This window comes from Balaenoptera ricei, chromosome 15 (genome assembly GCF_028023285.1).
Source record: "Balaenoptera ricei isolate mBalRic1 chromosome 15, mBalRic1.hap2, whole genome shotgun sequence".
NCBI lineage: Eukaryota > Metazoa > Chordata > Mammalia > Artiodactyla > Balaenopteridae > Balaenoptera > Balaenoptera ricei.
In genome coordinates, this window is record NC_082653.1 from 78997666 (window position 1) to 79012789 (window position 15124).

Consider the following 15124-nt stretch of genomic DNA (forward strand, 5'->3'; position numbering starts at 1 on the left):
ACTTCATTAAAATCAAAAACTTTTTCTCTCCAAAGGACACTATTAAAAAAATAAAAAGAAAATCCATGGACTGGCAGAGAACATTTGCACATATCATATATGTGATAAAGTACCTATATCCAGAATACATAAATAACTCTCACAACTCAATATTAAGAAGTCAAACCCAACTTTTCATTCCTCTGGAGCTTAAATTCCCTGGCTCTCTCGATCTCCCCTTTTAGGGCAAAAGATCATTTGTTATCCTTGACAGAGAAGTCAGAAACCAAACTGGTCAAATCTGCTTCTTTTTCACCACCCACCAAGACGTCCACAACCACGCCAAGCAAGAACCTATCCTAAACATCCGTTTTCGCTTTTCTGGATGTTAGTTAGCTGCCGAGATAAGCCGCCCTCCGGTAGCTGTTCTTTGCTGCATCTTTTCAAATGTGAGTCAACTCAGGGGACTCCTGTGCAACCATTCCAGTGTGTTTAGACCTTTCATCCTTCCTCTCATTCCTGTTACTGCTCCAGTTAACATTTCCTTTCCGAATTGTTCACCGACTCCAGCCGGCCCACGCTTTTTCTGACCTTTTGAAGTCAGCTTTCCTAACAGCAGAACTTCTGGGGTCTGATTGGCCCGAAGGCGAATCCCAAAGTACGAACACCTGCCAGCTGGGGGGCCGTGGGCCTGTCTCATAACCTCTCCGAGCCTCCCTTTCCTCCCCCGTAACTGGCAACAACCCCGACTCCCGAATGACGCGAGCCGGGCGCAACACCTGGCACGTTTCGGCCACTCGGTACGTGCTGGCAGCGCCCTAACGCACTCCCCTCCGGCAGCCCGCTCGAGGGTCGTGCTCTCCGAAGTTTGGCCACCCAGCGTCGCCAACCTCTCCGAGAGGGCCGAGTGCCTCGGGAGGCGCGGCCGAGACCGGAGGGCAGCACGGAGGGAGGAAGGGAGGGAGCCGAAGTCCTCACCTTTTGGTCCAGCTCCAGGCGGTAGGGCACGGCCTGGATCCTGCGGCGCGGCCGCGAGCCGGCGCGGGGCTGGGGCCCGGAGCCGGGCAGCACGAAGGTGGGCACGCCCAGCGCCCCGGAGAAGCTGAAGCCCCACACGAAAATGCGGTCGGCGCGGGTCGCGCGCTCGCCCACGTACTGGAACACGGGCGCGTCCGCCTCGGCCTCCGCCGTCTCGCGCCGGCTCCGCGAGCGCCCGGGCGCCGTCCAGTGTCCGCGCCACAGCCCAGGCCCGCTCAGCCGGCGCCCCAACCGAGTCCCGGCCGCCAGCGCCATCCTCCGCTACACGCCTCTGCCGTTCCCGGGCGCCGCCATATTGGCGACCTTTGACCTCCCCCGGCGGAAGAGCCTGCGTCCACGTTTACTATTGGCTGAAAGCAAAGGCCTTGAGGGCAGCCAATGGCTCAGGGAGGCTGGAGGGCTGGGCTGGACTGGGCGGAGCCTGGTATCGCCCGTTCCTGTGTGACTCGACCTAGAGGACCCGTCCCGGCCCTACCGACTTAGTGCGCGACCTCTCTCCGAGCTCCGGCAGCCGGCCTGAACTCACTCGCCTTCCCGCAGAGCGCGCGTTTGCTGAGCACCTTCCCGGCTCTGGTGGGCGCTCTCATTTTGCAAAGGCCCTTTGCTTCTTGGTAATAAGCAGGAGTAAAATGTAAGAGGTTGCCCACTCTGCGCGACTCCAGCGTAGTGCTCTCCCCTATCCTCTGTCCCTCGACATTTTTTACCTGGCCCTGTTGCCTCTGTTCCCGCGCCCACGCCGCTCAGTCGGCGCTCCAGCCACAGCGAGCTCCCTGCTGTCTCCGACAGTGCATCCTCCTCCCAGCGTCACCTCGCCCCTCAGCCCATCACGCCACTTAAGGCAGGTGGCTCTACTTGTAATTTCTGAATCCCAGGGATGTTTCAGGCCTTCCTCTGCACACAGCGCCTTGAATGCCCTTCCCACTGCCCTCTTCTCCCTGCAGGTGTCTAGCAAACTCCTACTCGCCTTCTAACATGCAGCTGGAGCACCTCCTTTGAAGTTCCAGGAAGGCAAGAACTTCATTCAGATTGTCCTCACCAGTTTTGTACTAGAGCTTAGCATGCAGCCAGGAACAAGGCATGCCCTCATGAATGATTTGGGAGTCTGGGGACCTGGGTTCCTGTCCTGGCTCTGCTACGGACTTGTCCCGTGATGTTGGGAAGTTGTCTCCCTCCTCTGGATCTCACCTCTAAAATGAGGAGGTATTAAAAAAAAATCAATACATGAAAGGAATTTTTGAACTTCATGGCCTGTAGCATCTCTTGCAGCCCATTATGATCTATGACAGTCATTCCCGAATATTAGTCCCAAATGCTGAGGGCAAACTGTCTCTTTTTCCCTCCTCTTGCTTCCTTTTCTCTCCTCTTTATATGCTCGATACCTGTATCAACTTTAATAACGTAATAGCCAGTATTTTGCCAGCAAAAGTGAGGTTATTTAGGAATAAGAAGAGAAACTGCAAATTGAGAAGTACAAACTATGACAGACCACAGGCAAATCCGGAGAACAACGAAAGGGAACTTGCTTTTATATGGAAAAGTGGGTAATTGGGAGGGGCTGTGATAACCAAAGAGTCCACTGGAGGAAGCTGGGAGTCCAAAGTATAGTGGCTTCTCATTGGTTGGGTAGAGGCATCTTCCTGTCCCAGATGTGGGCATTTGTCTCTTCCTGTTTGGAGTAATTGAAGACACATGGTGCGCTCCCCTACAGTCCTGTCCTGACTCCAATTTTAGCTGAGGTTCTTTAATTCCGCAAGGCCTCCGTGGGATTAGATAGGCAAGGATTTTATTAGGGAAAATATCTCTGTAAGAGAAAAAGGGGAAGGGAGGTGCTCAGAAAGCTGGGAGAGCCACCAGGCCACGATACAAGTCTGACTCTAAATGAGGGAGAGGGACTTCCCTGGTGGCGCAACGGTTAAGAATCCGCCTGCCAATGCAGAAGACACGGGTTCGATCCCCAGTCCAGGAAGATCCCACATGCCGCAGAGCAACTAAGCCCCTGTGCCACAACTACTGAGCCTGCGCTCTAGAGCCCGCGAGCCACAACTACTGAGCCCACGCATGTAGAGCCCGTGCTCTGCAACAAGAGAAGCCACCACAATGAGACCCCTGCGCACCGCAATAAAGAGTAGCCCCTGCTCGCCACAACTAGAGAAAGCCTGTGTGCAGCAACGAAGACCCAATGCAGCCAAAAATAAATAAATAGATAAACTTGTAAATAAATAAATGAGGGAGAGGAAGAGGGAAGCCTGGGTAAAAGTGTCCTATGGCTGCTGTACAGTCTAAGGAAGACTTGGTAAGGTCACTGGGGAGTGCTGGAGCCCAAGATGACCGTCAGAGGAATCCATGCCTCCCAGGATCTGGTCTGCCCGAGTGTCTACTCCTGCCTCATTCAGTCACTGGGAGCAGTGCAAGGGAAGCATGACCTCACTGCACACAGAGGAGAGATTTCACAGCTTGGGTTAATCACGTTCACTGCAGGTAGAGGCCTCTGAGGAGCGGTCTCACAGCGACCACGTCGTATCAGGCAGTTTTCCCCCACCACCCTCTATGAAACAGCCCCACAGAAGGGTAAAACCTCAGCCACATCTCACCACAGAGCGGTAAAAACATGTTTCACAGAATGACTACAAAGCACATTCCAGGACAACAAAGTAATCTGAACTGGTCTTGATAGTACAATAAAACTGGATTCCTTCCAGGTGTGGAATTAATTCAAGAAACTCAGCTAAAATTGGAATCGGGACAGGCCTGTAGGGGGAGCGCTGGTGCCCCACCATGCATCTTCAATTACTCCAAACTGGAAGAGACAACTGCCTACATCTGGGACCGGAAAGTGCCGCTACTTTAGCAGCCCAACCAGCGATGACAACCACCAGCAGCCAGCTCCTGCAGCAGGCGATGGCCAGCGGCCCAGAGCGGACAACAGCTTCCTCCAGCAGCCCCCTCGGGCACTGTCAGAGCCAAGTGCCTCCTATGAAGCACCTCCCCATGGAAGACCTTCCTTGGCCCCCAAGAGAGTGGATTTCTGTAAAGTTCCAGAGCGCACATTTCCTGTGACCTTTGCTAGCAGGAAAGGTAGCTACCTCTCAGTGAGACCCCTACCATTCAGTGAGCCATGGGTGAGCCTTTCCCAACGAGGTCTGGGTCTCAGCTCTGGGGGGTGGCCTCTTTCTGGGGTGGCCTGGCTCAGCCCTAGTGGCGGGGGCTCCTCCCTCTGTCTACCATTCCTGTATTCTTTAGAGTTCTCTTTACTTCATACCAGCCAAGCCCTTGTTATCATTAATAATTCTTCATATTAAACCTTCTCTGTTCAAATCACAGGGTGGTTTCTGTCTCCTCACTGGACTTTGAGACACCAACTAACAAGCCACTAATTTCACTAAACCCATTTCTAACATTCATTAAGCTAATCAGCAACCCCTCCAGTGTTGATGGAAAGAGAGCTGCCTGGAGGCTCCTGGGAGCTGCCTCTGGTGCGTGGCTACTCCGATTAAATGCTAACTGACCACACTGGGAGTGTGTCTGGGAGCCCCCCCCCCCCCGGCCGCCCTCCCACACACGGAGGGGAGGGTGGTTAGAGCTGAGTGAGGCAGTGGACAGAGGTAGGAGATGAGGTTGGAAGGATGGAGGAAGAAGGGCAGCAGATCACCTTTGGCCTTTGGGCCATGGTAAAGTTTGGGGCTTTTACCTGAATTTGTGACTCTACAGATATGTACGGGAGCAGGTGCACCCAGGGTCCTCGGTCACCCCTCTTGTCCTTAGTCTGACGTCTCTGACATGGGAGGACGAGCAGTTCCACGCAAGCTCTGACTCTCTTCAAGCTTCTTGTCCCACGTGCACGCCAGGCATTTTAAAATTTCTACCAAAAACTCCACAGATGCCTCAGACACAGAAAGGAGCTCACAGGGCCCATACATGCATGCAACCTGGAAGAGAGGAGGAATTAACATCCTAGAGGCAAACGTCAACCAACGGGCTTAGGAGCCGAGGGATAAATGCCACCACTGAGGTCCATTCGGGGAGGCCCTCAGTGCACTTCTCAGGATCCTGGCAGAATTAGGACCCCATTGGCCACAGCGGCAGCCTCAATGGTGACCCTTACATCTGCTTTTCCTGCACGACTCTTGCCACTCCCTCTCTCCTCTTCCCTACGATCACCTGCCAAGTAAGCCACCAGGGAACAAGTCTTTATGTAAGGCTCTGTTTGGGGAAGAACACAAGCTAAAACAATTGGCACCTGAAGTGGGGTGGTGATAACCCCTGGCTTGCTGTAGCATCATGATTACTAAGGCTCTTTTTACTTGGGGTGAAGGGATGAGGTGCAGGTAGACTCAGAGCATTTGGTTAAGCTGTATCTCTATGATATGAATAGTATGGGGGTAATAGTAATTGTAAGTTTGTGGAGTTGGCTGGCTTTGTTAACTGTGTAGGAAGCCTTGAAGAAAGAATGACAGGTTTAGATCAGCCAGCTATTCACTTGGGGCATGCTGAGAAAACCAACAGGCCTCCTGTTGTTGCTGTTTAAAAAGATGATGCTGTTTAAAAAGACTTTCATCTCCTGCAGCCAAAAAGGAGCCAGGGGCCTGGGATTTCAGGGTGACAGAGCTGCAGAGGAGGCCGGATGGACAGCCTCGGCAGGTCTCCTAGGCTGAAGTCAAACCCCGATAGCAAAGGGGTGGGAACTTGAGACTGGGATGGGGCACTGGGACCGTGCACCTGAGAATATTACAACACAGACGCCACCCCCAATCTAATTTCCAGTCCAGCAGAAACGGCCCCCTCTCCCTTGATATAGGGGAGCAGCCTCCCCTCGCCTAGATACCACGCTAAGACTCCAGCTGAGTAGATGCCTCACGAGATGACGCTTATCCTCCTCAAGGTGCAACCCACTTCACCTCATTGCTGCCAGACCGATATTCAGTCCAGTCTCAGCAGAACCTGAGTGAGAAAGAGCAGTCCCTATTTTAAGAGGAAACAGCTTACTCACTGATAGAATTGCAGTACTGGGCTCAGCAGGACTAGGGGAATATGTGTGGGTGCATGTGCACCTTTAGGGTGCTGGACCAGAAGCGCAGAATAAAAGAATGGATGGAGAGAGTTTGTTGACACCGGGCCAGCTCCTTCAGGATTTAACATCCCGGCAAGGAGCCAATTCTAATGCTTCTGGGATGGCTCTGTGAAGCTTACATATGACAACAGTATCAATAAATGAGGTGGAGATGCTGGAACTCCCTGGAAAAGAGTCAAAAGGCTCGGGGAGGTGGGAATGTTAAAGCGGATTAATCCACCCTGGGAGGGTCCAGAGGACTCTTCCGTCACTAAGGCAATAAGAGATGTACTGGTGAGGAAGCTCTAGCATCTTTGAGACGCTCGGAGTGCCTAGGCTAGGGTGACAGTGGCAGATGGTGCTCTAAAACTAGACTCCCAAAGACGATGGTAGCTTCCAGAGCAGCAGAGCCAGGCGGCTGGACTTTGCCATCAGAAGCAAGGTGGGTGGACTTGGTAGAACAAGAGGCAAGGGCGGAATGGCAACTGTAGTGTCTGGCACCGGTGATCTGTGGCGTGGCTATCTGACCATGGTATTCCGAGGGATAAGATGGAAGGGCAGACAGCTAGGGTGCTCTCTTGCCTTGTATAACTGGAAAAAAATCTGGTGAGCAGAAAGCTGACATTGGTTAGTACAATGAAAATCAATCTCTCACCCGGTTTTAGGATCTAACCCAGTTCTCAGACCAGAGTCCAGCAATGATAGAGGAGGCTGGGTCCACTTGAGGAAGGACCCTGCAGAGCCACTCCAGTAGTGTCAATAAATATTCTCTTTACCATTTCCCAAAGGCACCTGTGGTTACTTACCAGAGTTACCATCCACTGGAGGAACGAGAATCAGATCTCCCAAGAGCTGGAGAGAGGGTCTGAGCTGACACGGACACCATAGGACCTGAAACACCAACAAGGCCCCAGTTAGAGTGAGGGCACATGGAGCCAGGTCCAAGTATGTCCCACAGCGGGTCAAATGTGTCCACACACCCACCCTGTGGCTATTTCCCTGGTTCCCAGTTACACAGTTGGGACAGACATTCTTAGCAGCTCACATTGGTTCCCTCACCCTGTCTTGACCCAGGAAGTATTAAAGGAGAAGATATACTGCATCCCAGGTGGAATTGTAGACCTGAGCACCAACTCCTAAGATGTGAAGGACTCAGAAGTGGTGGTTCCATCACGTCTCCATTTAGTTCACATGTTTGACTCCTGCAAACACCAGTTGGGTTATGGCAGACAACTGTAAACTACTATAAACTTAGCTAAGTGCTTAGTCCAGTCATAGCTGCTGAGTCAGGGGTAGTATTTTACTGGAACATATCAATATGGTTTCTGAACTTCCCAGGGGATACTGATCTGGTGATTGGGTTCTTTTCAATCCCAATGGTAAAGAGGATCAAAGGCAGTTTGCCTCTATATGGAAAGGACAATACTACTCATTAATTCTCCCTGCTCTCACTCCTGATACCTCCAAAATTAAGGTTCTGTGTACAAGACTTTGTCTTCAGCTCTGCTTTTACTGATAAAGCTGAGACATATACCAATAAAGGAGAATCATGTAAATATTATTGTATGAGGGTTCTCCAGAGAAATAGAACCAATAGGAAAACAGCAAACTCCTTATCTGCCATCTGCAAGCTGGAGACTCAGAAAAGCTGCTGGTGTAGTTCCGGTCAGAGCCAAAGGCCTGAGAACCAGAGCAACAGTGGCGTTAAGTCCCAGTTCGAGGGCAGGGCAAGACGGATGTCCCGGGTCAAACAGGCAGAGAGAAAGAGAGAGAGTACATTCAATCTTCCTCTGCCTTTTTGTCCTATTGGGGCCCTCCATGGGCTGGATGAGGCCCACAGACATTGGGGAGGGCCATCTTCTGTACTCAGGCCACCAATACAAACACTCATCGCTTTTAGAAACACCATCACAGGCACACTCAGAAATGTTTAACCACCTCTGATTATTAATTTAGTTATAATATACTTATATATGTATGAAATGCATATAAATTTTCAACTGTTCTTTCATAAGCAGGACTGTCCTGTTATCTAGTGTATGGCCTCTCCGATTTTTTGGTTTTAAATATCTGTTCTTTTACAAAACTGGCAATGCTGGTATGTAGTAGGCTTTTTAAAAATCTTTACTTGCCAGAATTAAAAAATTGATAACCCTATATGGGTTTCTTGAATTTCTAGAACATTTTTCTTTTAAGGGATATCTGAAAGAACCATTGGTTTGAGATTTCGGGAAAAAAAGGGCACAGTAAGAAACTCTGCAAATGTGAACCACAGCCACTGGGTGGCGATGCTTGCCCATCAATTTTGTGGCTCACACTAATGGAGAAACAGGATAAAACAGCCTAAAAGCCAGGTTTGGCGAAAGGAGACCTGGATTTACAGTCACAACTGGTCTTTTATATTTTACTATCAAAGCCTGGTTGGTTTTATGTACTGGCTGTATGCTGGCAAGTATTTACATTTTTGTCCAAATTGCTATTCAGAAAAGATGGTTCTACAGCAAAATACCAGCTACCCCAAAGTATTAAAATGTCTGTGAACTGTTAGCCAAACTAAATCTTCCCCCGACCCATAAGGACATTTTCCTGTAGACGTTCTAATTTCTTTGTTACTTGGGTAGCTGATATGATAGTCCCTAGTTTAGGAAAGAGTGAACTTAATTATTAGTCTTATATATTTTAATTTTTATTATTAACTTTTAATTATACAATTAATCTATGACTTTTACCTTTGTAGAAAAATTAATAAAACACTATACATAGCTAAGGTTAAAGGCTCCTTTAACCACAGCACCACATATACCATGGAAAACCATTATTTTATTTTTGTTAGGTGTGTTTTTAAAAATTGGGATAATATGTATTTCATTCTGCAACTTCATCTTTTCACTCAAAACTATATTGGAGATAACTTTTTTAAAAAATAAATTTATTTATTTATTTATTTATTTTTGGCTGCGTTGGGTCTTCATTGCTGTGTGCGGGCTTTTCTCTAGTTGCGGCGAGTGGGGGCTACTCTTAGTTGTGGTGCGTGGGCTTCTTATTGTGGTGGCTTCTCTTGTTGCAGAGCACGGGCTCTAGGCACGCGGGCTTCAGTAGTTGTAGCACACAGGCTCAGTAGTTGTGGCTCGGGGGCTCTAGAGCGCAGGCTCAGTAGTTGTGGTGCACAGCCTTACTTGCTCTGCGGTATGTGGGATCTTCCCGGACCAGGGCTCAAACCGGTGTCCCCTGCATTGGCAGGAGGATTCTTAACCACTGCGCCACCAGGGAAGCCCTGGAGATACTTTTACAACAGTTTGTTTGGACTTAACCCCATTCTTTTCCACTCTTGGATATTACTGTGAATAAACTACATCTTGTTTAACCATTCTCCTTTTTTGATGGACATTTGAGTTGCTTCTATTTTTTTCTATTACAGTGAATATTCTTGTACGTGTTCCTTTTGCACTTATTTAAGGGTATATCCTGGGTAGATATTGATAACCAGAACTGCTGGGTCATAGAAAATGCTCATTTAAAAAATTTAATAGATGTTTTTATTCTCTAAAAGTTGTGCTACAATAGTATATGGGTGGATTCATTTTTCCATATACCAAACACCTGATACAAACTTTTAAAATGTCAATCTAATACCTAAAGCATATCTCATTATTGATTCACTTTGTATTCTGTAATCTCTAGGAAGGTTGAACATCTATGGTTACTAGCATTTCATGTTTCCTTCACTGAGAATTGTTTGTTTATTCATATTCTTGGCCACATTTCTATTGGGTTGTCTTATTAATTTATAGAAGTAATTGATATATTATGCATAGAAACCCTTATGTGTTGAAATGTGTTGAAATATTTTATCCTGTCTTTTTCTTAATTTATGGTGTCTTCTGTCCTACACAATTTTATTTTCTTGTAGTCGTTTCTTTATCGTTTACAGCTTCTGCTTTCTGTGTCTTGTTTAGGAAAACTACTACCCAAGATAATAAGGATATTCTGTAATACTTGTAAGACACTTAATCTAATGTTTTTACTTTTTCTATGTAGATTTGGAGTTGATTTTTATGAGTGGTATGAGACAAAATTGTATATTTCTTGATATTTTTTCAAACAGATATCTGATTGTCCCCAAATTATTGGCTATTAACAGACTTTATCTGAAGATTTGAAATGTCATTTATAACATATGATAAATTTCCACATACATGGATCAATTTCTGAATTCAATTTTTGTTTCTACTGATTTATTCTCAAACTAATATGACAAGATTTCACCTGCTACAGCTTTATAATATGCTTTGATTTTTATTCAATCAAATCTCTCTTCTTTGTTCTTTTACAAAATTGCCTTTGCTATTCATAACATTTACTTTCAAATAAATTTTAAAATCATCTTGCCAAGTTGCATTAAAAAATCCCACTGGGATTTTTTTTAATTGGAATTGCATTAAATTCATGAGCTAATTGAGAGAAATTAACTAGGAGAAATGACATTTTACAATCTTGAGTCTTCCCGTGGCACATAAATGTGGTATACTCTAATATTACCATTGGTTTCAGCCATCTGCTTGATGAATTCAGCTCGCTGCTTCTGGGTAAATTCTTCTTTCAGTTTTCTGAGAAAAGGGATCTTCCAGCTTTCTAGGGCAGTAGTCTCCAAATTATTTTGATTATGTATCCCTATGGGTAAAATTTGTGAGCATGAAAAAATATATATAAATCATTTGCACATATTATTATACTAATATGTACTTTATGAAATATACAAAGAAATTATTTAAATGAGATAAAGATTAAATAAACAATAATTTTTAAACAAATGTCTTATTTTGTTTTTTAAACTCTTTGCTCTCATTAAAAATAGTAGTGATAGGAAAATACCAGTAGGTAAGATGATTTTTAGCAAAAACAATGTGACTACATATGTTTAATTTAAAATAATTTTATTTTTCATGAAACAGGAATGTGAAGGGCTAGTTTTTTAATCAATATGGGGGTATAATTTATGTAAAATAAACTGCATTCATCCAAACTATAGTTTGAAGAATTTTGAAAAACGTATTCAGCTGTGTGAGCACCACTACAATTGAGATACAGCATAATTCCTTCCCCACCAAAATCATCCTCATGTCCTTTGCAGTCAATCCCTTTCTCCACCCCAGTACTAGGAAATTGACATGGTTTTTGCCACTATAAAATAGTTTGCCCTTTCTAGAATTATATATATGAACAATCATAAAATATGGGCTCTGATGTGTGTCTTCACTGACTAAGCATGATGAATTTGGAGATTCCACGTACCCGTAATTCATTCTTTTTTACTGCTGAGTACCATTCCATTATATGGACGTACCACAATTTGTTTATTGAGTCACCTGTTGATTGACATTTGGCCTTTTCCGTGCATTCATATATTATGAATAAAGCTGTTAAGAACATTTGTGTAGAAGTCTTTGTATTCACATATATTCCTTTTATCTTGAAAAAAAAGTTCATTGAGAATGTTTACATCTATGTTCATGAGGGATATTGGCCCGTGCCTTTCTCTTCTTGTGATGTCTTTGTGTGGTTCTGGTATCAAGGCAATGCTGTCCCCATAGAATGAGTCAGAATGTATCTCCTTCTCTTCAAGTTTTGGGAAGAGTTTGCGTAAATTTATTTTAACCTTAAATGTTCAGTAGAAATTACCAGTGAAGCCATCTGGGCCTGAAATTTTCTTTATGGGAAGATTTTTAACTAAATTTCCAATTCTTTTATAGATATAGGGCTATACAAATTATCTATTTCCCTTGAGGAAGCTTTGGTAATTTATGTCTTTCAAAGAATTTGTCCATTTCTCTTAAATTGGCAAATTTAGTGCCAAAAACTTGCTCATAATTTTCCCTCATTATCATGTATTTTGCTCGTTTATTTTTGAGTCATTTCAGGCAACAGGATAAATCCAATCCTTGTTACTTTATCTTGGCCAGAAGCCTAAGTCAGGACATTTACACTTAACTCTGAGATGGAGAGTTATTGGACAGTTTTGAGCAGAGGAGTGAAATGAGGTACAAATTACAGAATTCTCCAGGTTGTGGTGTTTTGGTGCTATGAATAGTCTGAGGAGGGTTAAGGGCAGAATCAGAGACAAATTAGGAGTCTACTGCAAAAGATGATGTTGGCTGGGACAAGTGTGGTGGTAGTGGTGATCACAAAGTGGTGGAGTCTTGGTCAAGTTAGAGCTGACTGGGTTGTCTGAAGGATAAGTGTGGGGTACGGGAGAAGTAAAGGATGCTTCCAAGGTTTGGGGCCTGAGTAACTGGCAGAATGCAGTTTCATTAATTGAGAAGGGGAAGACTGCAGGAGGAACTGGGGAGAGGGTGGGAAACTTTCTGCTTGAGACGCCTACTCATCCTCCAAGTGAGGATTTCAAAGTAGGCAGTTGGTTATATAGACTGGGATTGAGGGGAACGGTCTGGGCTGGAGATACATACTTGACAGTCATAACCGTATCAGTGGTATCTAAGGCCCTGAGACTGGATGAGGTTTTCTAAGGAATGAGAGCAGACAGGAAAGAGATCCAAGATTAAAGCCTAAGTTACTGCACTACGTAAAGGTTGGGGGGAAAGAAACACCTGCAACAGATTTAGAGAAGTAGTCAGAAAAGTAGGCAGAACAGCAGTCAAGTGTGGTGTCTTAGAAGCCCAGAAGAGTTTCAAAGAGGATGTAGTGATTCGTTGTCAGATGCTGATAGATCAAGTGATTCACAGACTGAAAAACGACTATAGCAACGTGGTGGTCATTTGTGACCTTGGAAAATAGTCTTAGTGGAGTTATGAGGGTTAATTGGAATGGGCTCAAAAGAGAATGAGAGAAATGAGAGCTAGTACATATACACAACTCTTCTTGCTGTCAATCAGTTGTTCTTTCAAACCAGAAGATGTGTATTTTGACATTTTTAACAAATGAGTCAAAACACTGAAACTCTTCATATAGAAGATTTTAAAGCAGATTAGAAAATTGTTTCCAGGTTAAGTTTTCAAGTATGACAGTTTTGTACTCCCATTGTTTTGGGCAACAAAATTCAATCAATCCTTATTATTCACTAACTCCATATTTGTGAATTCACCTACAATTTACAGGTAAATTTAAAAGCAATACTCACTCTGCTTTCACCGATTAGCAGACACAGTAGAGTGGCAAAAAAAGTTGTTTTGCCTGCCGCGCACGTTCCCAGCTGAGGTAGAGCAAGGTGACACCAGTCTCCCACTGTAAACAAGTGTCCTTTTCCTGGTCTATATAATGCTACACTTCCCACATTTGGGGGGTTTTTTCTTCTTTTTTTCTTTTTTTTTGATGATTTTGCTGTTTAAAATGGTCCTCAAACATAGCATTGTCTAGTATTCCCAAGCACAAGGCAGCGATGTGCCTTACGTAGAAAATACTTGTGTTAGCTAAGCTTCCTTCACACAACAGTTACAGCGCTGTTGGCCATAAGTTCAACTAATGAATCAACAATATACATTAAATAAGGTGTCTTTAAACAGATACACACATAAAACAAGGTTATGTATTGATAGTTTTACCAAAATGTGAAGAGGCTGGCAGAAACCTAATCCTGTATTTCTCCTAGGAGCAGTATTCAGTTTTGCTCAGTGTTTGCTAAGAATTTATACACCATAACTCTTCCAAACAGAAGGAATCAACTATAACATAATGGAAATATTTTCAAACATCTCTTTTAAAAATGATGTCAAAAAAAGCAGGTACCATCTCAACTAACTGCTGGATGGTTATCTTTACCTTGAAATAACATCTTTTTTAGCAGCTTCTGCTAGGAAGCATATCTTTGTGAGCCACTTACAGAAAAAAATGTCAGCGAATCGTGACACTTGTCTTTTTGCAAAAGAAAATGTGTATTAGAACATAACTTCAAGACAGTAAAGAATGAGAACGCTGCCTTCAATTGCGTCTGAATATTCCTTTAAAACGAGAAACAAGGCAGCTATGTTTAATTGGAGCAATGGGTAAATGGTTTCTATTATTCTATTCTCCTTTTGGCATATATAAAATATGTAGCTGTAACTTTGCTTAAACAACACTATAGTAATATTCGACTACTTGCTGGAGTGCCATCACCATCTGAGGGACAGCTCATGATTGGTTGGTTATGTCACTGACCCCCATCAAAAGGTGAGGACACGTTGTTACAGTAATATAACAAACAACTCATTGGCTTTAAGGCAGATTCACCGGTCACTGGAGCTGTGACCTCACCGCTTTAAAGGTACAAACTGCAATCATGCGAAACTATCAAATTAAAGAACAGCAAGAAAGTAGTCCTCGTTCGGGGGCGGTGTCAGGGGTGAGACCAGACACGTGCAGCCACTCATCTAAGGCTGAAGATGGACGAGCACGTCTGGCCTTGAACAGAGCGGGACTAAGGGACTTCCAACAAGCTCACTGTGAAGCTGAACTATTCCACGGCACCGGAAACGGCAACTCCCACTTGGGGCGCTGCGGACACACGAGTCTAGGCTGCCTTCCAGGAAGCCAAAAAAAAAAAAAAAAAAGGAAAAGAAAGAAAAAGAAGGGATAGTGGAGAGCAGGGCTTCGGCCGCCGCCCACACGCCGCGCCCTCGCCTCTTCGCGGTCGCGGCCGCCGCCCTCGGCCCCCGGGCCACTCCCAGGTGGCTCAGCCCTCGGACCCCGCGGCCGGCCGGGCACTGCCCGCCGGCGGGGACCTCAGGTGCGTACCCCGCCCCCGCCGCAGCCGCCATTAAGAGCGGGTGCTTTGCTTGGAACTTTCTCGTCCCGCGGGCCTGACGGAGGGGAGGCCTGGGGAGACCGCCCGCCCAGGCGCGCGGGCTGCAAGCACCCCCTTCGCCGCCAGCCCGACCGGCCCCCGAACCGGCGCCCGGCGGGCAAGGCCCAAGGAGTGGGGGTGGGGCGGGGAAGCCCTGGCGCGGGGGCAACGGTAGCACGCACGGAACGCGCATCCCTCTCCCTTCTGATTGGCTGAGCGGAGGCGGTGGGGGCGGGTGCTGCCGACTCTTGGGCTCTCTAAGGCCCGAGGTGCGTGAGGTCACG

General features: G+C 45.8%; 2 protein-coding genes and 1 long non-coding RNA gene across 7 annotated transcripts in view; 1 reads left to right on the forward strand and 2 right to left on the reverse strand.

Moving 5' to 3' along the window:
* RCC1L (RCC1 like) overlaps positions 1-1327 on the reverse strand; it is a 34211-nt gene extending 32884 nt beyond the window's left edge. For all 4 annotated transcript variants that reach the window (XM_059898627.1, XM_059898625.1, XM_059898626.1 and 1 more), the window contains exon 1: positions 958-1327. In XM_059898627.1, coding sequence (XP_059754610.1) covers positions 958-1272 — 315 coding nt within the window. In that variant the 5' untranslated portion in view covers positions 1273-1327. The remainder of the gene's footprint in view (positions 1-957) is intronic.
* Positions 1328-2478: 1151 nt separating this feature from the next.
* Positions 2479-14965, reverse strand: LOC132348916 (uncharacterized). Its single transcript, XR_009497583.1, has 5 exons — positions 13200-14965; positions 10604-10735; positions 6871-6955; positions 4706-4943; positions 2479-2818 (listed from the first exon to the last, which is right to left on the reverse strand). It is a non-coding gene; the product is annotated as an uncharacterized LOC132348916 (long non-coding RNA).
* LOC132348915 (general transcription factor II-I repeat domain-containing protein 2) overlaps positions 14356-15124 on the forward strand; it is a 54473-nt gene continuing 53704 nt past the window's right edge. For both annotated transcript variants that reach the window (XM_059896893.1, XM_059896894.1), the window contains exon 1: positions 14356-14783. The gene's annotated coding sequence lies outside the window, so the exon portion shown is untranslated. The remainder of the gene's footprint in view (positions 14784-15124) is intronic.